Here is an 8,994-nt window from a genome sequence, read left to right as displayed (position 1 = left end):
CAAATATCATCTTGCTGGAATTCCTGGCCAAGTTGAATCTTGCAAGAAGGTGCCCAATGATGTCAAGCGTCATACATGTCAAGCGTCATATGAGACAAGTAGTTGATGATCTGGGGAGCAATGAAGAAAGGATGCACAGGGTGGGGCATGAAACTAGAATTGGACACATATCACGTTTTGAATATTCTTCGGATGCTATTTCTCGACTGAAGGAGGCTCCGCATTCCAATTTAGACTGTCAAAGAAGCGAAGAACTGGGTACTTTCTCCACAAGCTGTTATATAACAAATCAGTGCCGGACCTGTGGCTCCGGAAGACATTATTCACTATAGCATGGATGGCTTAGAAGCTCCAAATGATCCATTACACGATGCTAAAATTGCTATGGCAGGATGCTAATGTACCCTTTAGTGCAGCTAGATCTCCTTTCTATCAGCCAATCATACACGCCATAGCATCTGCTGGACTGAGCTTCAAGGAACCATCATATCATGACCTACGTGGGCCACTATTAAAACCTATTACTGAGGAAATTTGTGAATAACTTCATAATTTGAAGAGAGAATTGAGTCTATATGCAGGGACGGAGCCAAGAATTGGAGATGAGGGGGGCGATCTGGGCTTAGGGGGGGCGAATTTAGAGAGTTGAGCTATCTTTAATTTTTAATTAGCTGATTAGTATATATTAAGTAAAAACAAATTTGTTAGGGGGGGCAAAGCCCCCCGGCGCCCCCCTTGTCTCCGTCCCTGTCTATATGGTTTCTCAGTCATTGCTAACAGACAGAAGGATCATGGAAAGTATAATATGATAATTTTCTTGTATGCTGTCCACGAGGTCCCATGTTTTTGAAATCTGTTGATACGTCAACAAAGGAATGATATTTTCTTGCGATCTTTCATCAGGTTGTTCGAGAAGTTGGGCCAGAAAACATTGTTCAGTTTATCGCTGACATAGATCCAACATTCAAGGCTGTTTGTGTTTCTGGAAACTTCCTTCTCATGATTTACATCTTTGCTTATTAGTTGCATGGCGGTAGAACTTTGGCATTGGAACTTTAGAACTCCAAAGTCTTGGGATGCGAGCCCTTAGCCAATGTTGTAGGCTTGTAGCACAGCAGGCCGTGAAAGGAATTGGGATGTTTTTGGGTATCTCCATTCCAGAAAGCTAAGCAAGTTTGAACAATCAAGGCTAAGTGATGTTATCTTTGTTCACTATAATGTGAAACTTTGCGGAAGGTGTAACAACTGGAACTTGTATTCTGTGTAAATTTTCCCGGTGTAACCTTCACTCACTCTTACTATCTTGCAGGAACTTACACAAGTGCAGACATGCCACTGATCCTATCAGCCTGGAAAACGTCGATGTTTTGGACGAATGGATCTGTGAAGAGCCTAGCCTTCTTTGCAGACCTGAACTGGGAGAGCATAAACACACCATTTGCTGAACCGACTTCAGATGATGAAAAACTACTTGCTTTTGGAGATGCCGATGAGGCCCACTGCCCTGGTCAGGAGCTGATGATTCCTGCTGCCCACATCCAGATCAGGATGCTTACCTCTATGTGACTCAAGATCGTGAATCATATGCCTATATCATGACAACTGGAAGCTATGTTGCATAGCAAAACGCTATTAGGACACATGCACCAGATTCTGAAACTTTACGGAATGATTGGTGGTGGTTCAACTGTATCTGTTTAGTTTTGAATTCAAAATATAGTGCTGAAACCATTTCCTTGTTCAGTTGTTCTAAGCTGTAGCATGACTAGCATCTACCTAATTTCTTCCCCTTATTATCCTTTTTCTTTTCTTGCCTTTGGGGCTAGTGTTTCGCATTTAGAATTGTAGACTGCAATATATGTGAGCTGCCAACAATTTATAGCAAGCTAGCAATCATTTCTTCTAGGTCTGGATCAAGAGTGCGGAACTATAGAAATACAGGCAGAAATATGTGAAAGGGAAACCTTGCCCTTGTATGGGTTTTGATGAATGATGACAACATGGTTAAGAAACTAATGAGTTACACGGAGTGTTTCAGGTTTTAGTTCCTCAGAAGAGTTGGTTTAACCAACATCGATGACCCCTAAAAATTGAAGTACAGGTACTGGCGTGAAGTATGAAGAACTCGGTGAAGAACGGTGAAGAACATGAAGCGTAGCATTCTTCATAAGTCTTTTCGTAGCTTTTTCCTTCATTTGAGTATAGGAACACCGTACTATTAAGAGAGGTTTGAAGTGTGGAGCTGGTTTAGGTGAAATCTATTCTTCATTTTCAGCTTAGGCGAAAACCATTGTCTGTGTGTGTGTTTTTCGTCGGAGTGAAGAATGAAGCATTTCAGGCTTCACAGAAATTTCCGCGTGAAGTCTTCACTCTGATTTCAAATGTGTTTGAAAATCTGTCGCTTTCGTGCTTGACCACCTAATCTAACCATTGTGAGACAAAGTGATAAAATGTGAGCTGGAGTCTCAAAGTTCACTTTATCCAACGGGTCACAACGGCTAGATCAGCCGTGGCCAAGGCTATATAAGACGACCCACCCCAAAAGAGTTCGGTGGTGATCCACAGTGAGTTGTTTTGAAGAACACCTGATAAAACCTTTAGAGCTGAACTGAGCGTGAAGAATGGGATCCCCTCTCTAGCCGAGCCCTTGAAACTTGTTACTCTTGGTGATTGGTATCACCTAGACGGCTAGAAGTCAGTGTTGAAGAGCAATCGAAAATTGTGATTTGCCATCAACCAGTCTGTGAAGATCCGGAGATCACTTCAAGATCTACCACGAGTAACTGGGCGAGACTTCGATCTTAGCTCAGGAGAATTGGGTGGACTTGTGTGTCTGCGAGTCTTGTGTGACTCAGCCCCCTCAACGGAGACGTAGGATTGCGCCAATAATCTGAACTTCGAAAAACAAATCCCTGTCTTCTGTCCTGGTGATTTCGTTCCTCAACGTTTACTCTCTGTTGAAGTATAACTGATTCATTGTGTTCTGTCTTCACTGCTGCTGCTATAAACTTGTTCATCTTTCTTCTTTCTGCTGCAACTCTAAAATTGTTTGTATAATCCCTGTTGTTGTACTGTGACTGTTTTCAGTCTTCAGCCTTCACTTTTGAAGAAAGAATTAAAACTGGTCACATTCATCCCCTCTCTGTGACATACTCGATCTTTCAATATGTCATTAACCCGCTAAACGGAGGTCGGTTGAGGACCACCTCCTAGAACTTTCTTTTATGGCACTGGATGCCAATGCATCATGGATATCTAGCCAGGTCTGTCATGGGACTCTCATGCTTAGGACAGGGGTCAGTCAGATATTGTCTCATCAGTTCTCTGCATCTTGTGTAGATAACTGGGCGTGCTTCAGATCATGGTAAGGCTTTGCTACCATTTCCTTCTCAGCATTCTTAGTGATAGATTTGCTGACTTGGATCCTAGTGCTGAAATATATTTACATGCAGGCATGCAGCTAGATTCAGCCCTATGCAATTGCAAGTATGCAACCATACATCTCTTTCACTTGGGGTGAGGGGACCCTCCACGACACACAGGATGGGAGGAAGAAGGTGACGCCTGACTATCTAGCTACAAGACACTCTGGAGTCTGTTGGACTGATGGCCTTGGCATCCTATGAATGTCTCCTGGCTCCCTCTGTCCAAAAGGCCTAGCAGTGGTCAAAAAGCCTTAAAAGGAACAGTTGCTTGCACATCAAGGTTCGAACTTGTCATCATTCACATTCCTATCAATTATTCATATAGTGAAAAAAAATATTTTAAAAAAATATGCAGAAAACAACCAAATCCAGTCTATGTGATGATGATATATCATCTCCACGGTTTGATTCTAGTCTTCTATATATATCAGTTTATCACCCTGTTAACTGGACCAACATCATGCCAAAATTTCTATCAGGAACTTTGCATGCAGGAGCAATAATGTGGCGTCCTCAATCTGTGATTACTGGACCTTGTTGGTTTATTTTCATCTTTGTTTCATTATTGCTGTATCTTTCTGGATTTCTGAGGGAATGGAAGCCTAACATGTAGGGCCCAGAAAGCAACTGCAGCATACTCTTGTGTCATATGGATATACGTTTCACCGTTTTCTGAAATAGAAAAAGCAATGACAGAGGGTTGCAGCTGTTTGTGCCATTTGGAGCCCTGCTGGCATTTTGGCAGTAGATGGATGGATTCAACATATGCATCAAGTGTACAAATTTCCTATATATGTTATGTTAGTTGAAAAGAAAGACAAAGTCAATAAAGTTAAATTTCCTATATATGTTATGTTCCCAAAATAAATAGCTTACATGCAAAGCAAAATAAACAGTGACAAAAGAAGAAAGATAGAAACTGTGCATCTAATGAGAGAAAGATACCTTTGGCCAGCTATTAGCTTATCTAAGAAGGAAGGTGGTTACTAAAGCTTATTAAAGTAGCTAATGAGTTAGTAGCAGTAAGTGTGTTAGAAATAGCTGGCTGGTACATATGGTTGAGTAAAGTGGCCACATTTGGATCTACCAGCTAGCTGTCTAATTAACCCAGTATTCATTGTCTGATTTTGATCATGTGGAATCACTGTTCAATTGTGCATGCAATGACTGCCCATAACAAATAACCCAAAGGGTAAATCTATGGCCTCTTATTGATCTCTCTCTCTCTATCAGAATATAGGAAAAGAACAATTTGCTGGGAGGAAATGCCGACCCAAAACTGGAAAGACGTCGTCCAGAACTGTGCCCAGATTCCAGCAGAAGGAAGGTGAAAAATGTTGCCGCTGTTACCATCCACTGTTCTTGTTCTTGCTCGATAGTGGCATTTTTTGGCTGGTATTAAATTAGTGGGTGGGAATCATGCAATCAGCTACTCCAGTATAAACTAGGCGGAGCAGCTGCTGACAGGCCGCATATTTTTATACTGATCTTGTTGGGTTCAGAATTGGACCGGCCCTGACACAGAGCGTCCAATCCATGATACACCTACCAGTACGACTTACGGATATACTCCAGCAGTAGTAATTAGTTTCAGAGTTTTGGTTACAGGCATTAATTACCAAAGAAAGAATCTTATAGTAAGAAAAAGGTCCTCTGCATCTCAAACAACATGCCTCTTGATGCAGGCAGCTACGCCAGACCTGACATGTACAGAATGGAAAAGAAATAAAGAAGAAGAAATATTGCAGTTAATTTATTAACCGACACGAACCACTCGACAGTCAATTACCCAATCGCATAATAAATTAACACACTACTGTTACCACACAAGTCAGTGTGTTGTCACAGCGCTCTCAAAAGGAAAGCACTAGTGTTAGTTACCGCAATGCTTACTGCCTTCCGTAATAGTTTGCCTCGGCTTTTAATTACATGCGAAAATGCACTACTGGAGAATTTACTGCTGCGAATTTCAACGGATGGGAGAAACCGTCAAGAAGAAACGTATACATTTACCCCAAAAAGAATCCGAAGAATCCTTGAGTGCTCATGTTTTTTTTACACGAAAAATCCTTGCTTGTTATGGGGCCCCTTTTGACTTCACCGCTGCCCAATTTTTATCCCCCTCTCCCTTATTCTAAAACTCAATTGGGTGCCCAACGTGTTGCCACGACGTGCACGATGGGGCCAGTATTGTAGTATGACTTGCTGGTATTAGCAATATCATATCATCAACTGGTGACCAGCGGGGGTAAAAGAAAAACTCGATCGAGGACATTCTTAGCTTGGACCAGAAGAGAAGTGAAAATTATTCTGGGAAAGAAAGTGGCCTGGATTCTGGAAGGGGAAGAAAAGGCTGGCGTGATGCAGAACAGCATGCAAGTCCTGATCTGCCGCCGACGCCGACGCCGCCTCCTCCATCACCATGGGGATGGGATCATGGGATAGATAAAAGCGCGCTGCGACCTGTTCCTTGAAGCTACGGCACAGGCCGTAACTGCAAGTAACAACCCATGTGACACCAACTTTAGCTTTCTTGCTTCATCTTTCATCACTCTCTTAATGGAGACAGGGCCATGTTTTGGGTGAACTGGAATGTGAGCAACTCTAATTAATACTAGCTTTGATCGAGTTGAACATTTGCATTATGATCAAGTACTGTGACTGAATTAACAGTAGGTAAATTTTCTGCGATTTGAATATGACCAAGGTGGTTAAAGAAACAGTAAAACTTGTAGGGTTTTTTAGCTTAGATTTCCATGGAAATAGGGCAGTTGGTAGCTACCTTATTAACTGTGGTGTGTGGCTGACAGGTGGCAATAAGTATCTGTATCACTACTGCTATGGAGCTTGTAACAAGCCAGATTTGGACTGACCAATGCAGCAGAAGACAAAAAATCCCTGAGTGCAGAATTTGGGGTCTGACCCTGTCATGATCCATGGACTGCATGCCTGTTCTTGTATTTTTGTTCAGTTTTCAGCTGCTGATATAACTGTTCAAATGTTCAGAGACATAACAGGATTTATGTGATCATTTTGATTTGTATGGATGAATGTACAGAGCTTCATCAATTGAACAGTTAAATTGGATTTTTATACTTGTACAGTACAGACAAAATAAGATTTCTAGACTCATCGGTGAAAATATAATTTAATTACTCTTGGAAACAAAAAGGAGGTGGGAAGCTAGCTATGTCATGTCCTGGTGAATATGGAAGATTCTCTGTGTCTGTTCTCTCTCCAGCATTTGGGACAGCACCACCGAAAAGCACACTCACCATCAGAGGTACTATTTCCTTGGAATAGCTCTGAATTATCCAAATTAATTAGCAACGACGGTGGATCTATCTACCCAAATTAATTAGTCATTTTGTCTCATTCCCGAAGCCACATCCACCGAGTTCTGAAGGGCGATTAACAAGAGCATTCTGACTAACTTTGGCCAAATCGCATTTGCAGATACGGCATCAGAAAACAGAGAGGAACTGAAGATATACACAATTCAGATAGCTAGCTATCATAATGACCAAGATCTTTGTGAATTTTCCTTGCACCTTTTTTTTGCTGCCTTTAAGCACTTCCATCCAGTGACGAGAAGCTCTTCAATAATTCTACAGCTGCAAATTCTCCATCACACAAAGGCAATTTTCTTTGAAAAACACGCACGGAAACAACATCTTATTTATATATAGCATCATAATTTATACCATGGCCGTGAATACCATCTACCCAAGAAAGGAGAAGAGAGAGAGAGAGATTAGGAAGGCCAAGGACCGGAAGAATTCTCGAAGAAATTAATCAACCAAACCAACCAAGAGGTTCGTACTCGTACTCGTACGTGGCAATTGAATTCCGCCCGGATCGATCGATCGCCGCAGCTAGCATCACGACGCCCGGATCCGCTTCTCGGGCGGCGGCCGCATGGGCATCGACCGGAACACCGTGGAGAGGTCTCGCGGGACGGCGACGCACACCCGCGTCGTCCCCGTCGACGACGGCCGCCACTTCCGCTTCACCGCCGACAGCCGAGGCGCCGTCGCGAGCGCCGGCTTCCGCGGCGCTGGCGGGCACTCCGCCGCCGGCCGAATCTTGCTCTCCTCCGACTTGGGCGTCGACGGATCTCGTTCCTCCGCCGACTCCTGCGTCGTCGCCGTCGTCGTCTCCCGTGACGGATCAGCGGCGGGCGGCGAGGGGGGCATGAGCAGAGGCGCCGTGTTGATCGGCGGAAGAGCGGGTAGGGCTTCTTCGTCGGCGAAAGAAGCCATTGCTGTCGGCCAAAGCCGGCTGTGAATTTGCGGGGACAAGTGGGTGGAGAGTGGGATCGAATTCTTGTTCTTGGATGCGTGTAAGAAGCGGGTAAAAAAATTGTAGGGGGCAGAGAGAGAGGTTGGGCGGTAGCGCGAAGGGGTTGTTAAATAGCGTGTCGTCACTGAACGGAGAGAGACGGGGAGGTGAAAGAAAAGAAAAGCATTAATGAGGGGTGTAATTGCAACTTTGTGGGGGGTTTGCCATGAATTGTTCTTAACTGCTGACAGCCAGTAATGCTGGTTAATTGGGTAAATTTCACTTATAATCGGAAAGCCAGATTTTTTTTGCTGTATTTCACATGTGGATATTCAAATCCTCAAAAAGATGTCTCTAACAGCTCGATTGGCACCTTTATTTCATTTCATAAAAATAAAAATAAATCAAATTTTTGATACAATTTTATTTGGTTGTATTTGAATTGCGTATTAAAATAATTCATGTTTGTTTGTCACATGGATTTGTAGAATGAGAGCTAATTCCAGAAAAATAATGTCTTTTAGGGAGAATTTGAGATTACGTATATGTGTGATTTCATAAATTTCAGATTAAATTCATTTACCCAATTCTATGCTAGCCAAATAAGTTGATCTCTGAAATCCAAAATGAATTCTAAAGTTTCCAAATCCAAATGGTGAGATCCAAACGAGTTATTTTCGAAAAGAAGAGAGTCTCCGGTCTCTGTATCGATTGATGCACACAGCCAAACAAGCTGTAAGATAATGGGGCACAACTGCACGGCAGATATTACGGACCTATAAGGACACAAAGATGAAACATTATTGAGTATAACATTATTGAGTATTTAGTCTTTCCGAAATTTATCTCTGTACACGTAATTCATGGACCATCTGTACAATTCACCCCAGCTGTTTGGGCAGCACGATACTGTACTTCCTAGTGTTGGTCCATTCCGACGATCGAGCCATGTAATAATCATGCATATCCGTCCAGACAGTGTGTATGTAGAGCAAGAATCCGAAAAATGGAAGCAATATTGGACGACCGAGAAGAAGGAGCCTCCCTCCGGTGGCCTAGCTGCGCGAGATTAATATGCTACAGTGGAACGTACAAAAATGACGGAAAAAGCAGGTGGCCGCCGGGGACGACGCCTGCCTGGACGCTACAGCGGCAGCAATTGGAAGGTAGCCAAAAGGGCCAGGGCTAGAGGCCGAGGAGGAAACGGACAGCGCGGCGATGCCCCTTTTCTGCCCTTCTAGTTCTGCCATTTCCCCCACCCCTCCACCTTCTCCGGTCTGCCTTCTGC

At 43.2% G+C, this 8,994-nt stretch overlaps 1 protein-coding gene and 1 long non-coding RNA gene across 2 annotated transcripts; one reads left to right on the top strand and one right to left on the bottom strand.

The window, feature by feature from the left end:
- The first annotated feature begins 3,142 nt into the window (after positions 1-3,142).
- On the top strand, positions 3,143-4,235 carry LOC112272490. The gene is made up of 3 exons (XR_002966334.1): positions 3,143-3,364; positions 3,453-3,705; positions 3,905-4,235. It is a non-coding gene; the product is annotated as an uncharacterized LOC112272490 (long non-coding RNA).
- A 2,616-nt stretch (positions 4,236-6,851) lies between these two features.
- LOC100837514 (histone-lysine N-methyltransferase 2D) lies at positions 6,852-7,827 on the bottom strand. Its single transcript, XM_003576647.4, has one exon. The coding sequence runs from the start codon at positions 7,685-7,687 to the stop codon at positions 7,307-7,309; it is 381 nt and encodes a 126-aa protein (XP_003576695.1). The 5' UTR covers positions 7,688-7,827; the 3' UTR covers positions 6,852-7,306.
- Between the last annotated feature and the right edge of the window lie 1,167 nt (positions 7,828-8,994).

This window comes from Brachypodium distachyon, chromosome 4 (assembly GCF_000005505.3).
Source record: "Brachypodium distachyon strain Bd21 chromosome 4, Brachypodium_distachyon_v3.0, whole genome shotgun sequence".
Classification (NCBI taxonomy): Eukaryota; Viridiplantae; Streptophyta; class Magnoliopsida; order Poales; family Poaceae; genus Brachypodium; species Brachypodium distachyon.
Note: the sequence above shows the minus strand (reverse complement) of the source record. Positions and strands in the feature narration are given on the sequence as shown.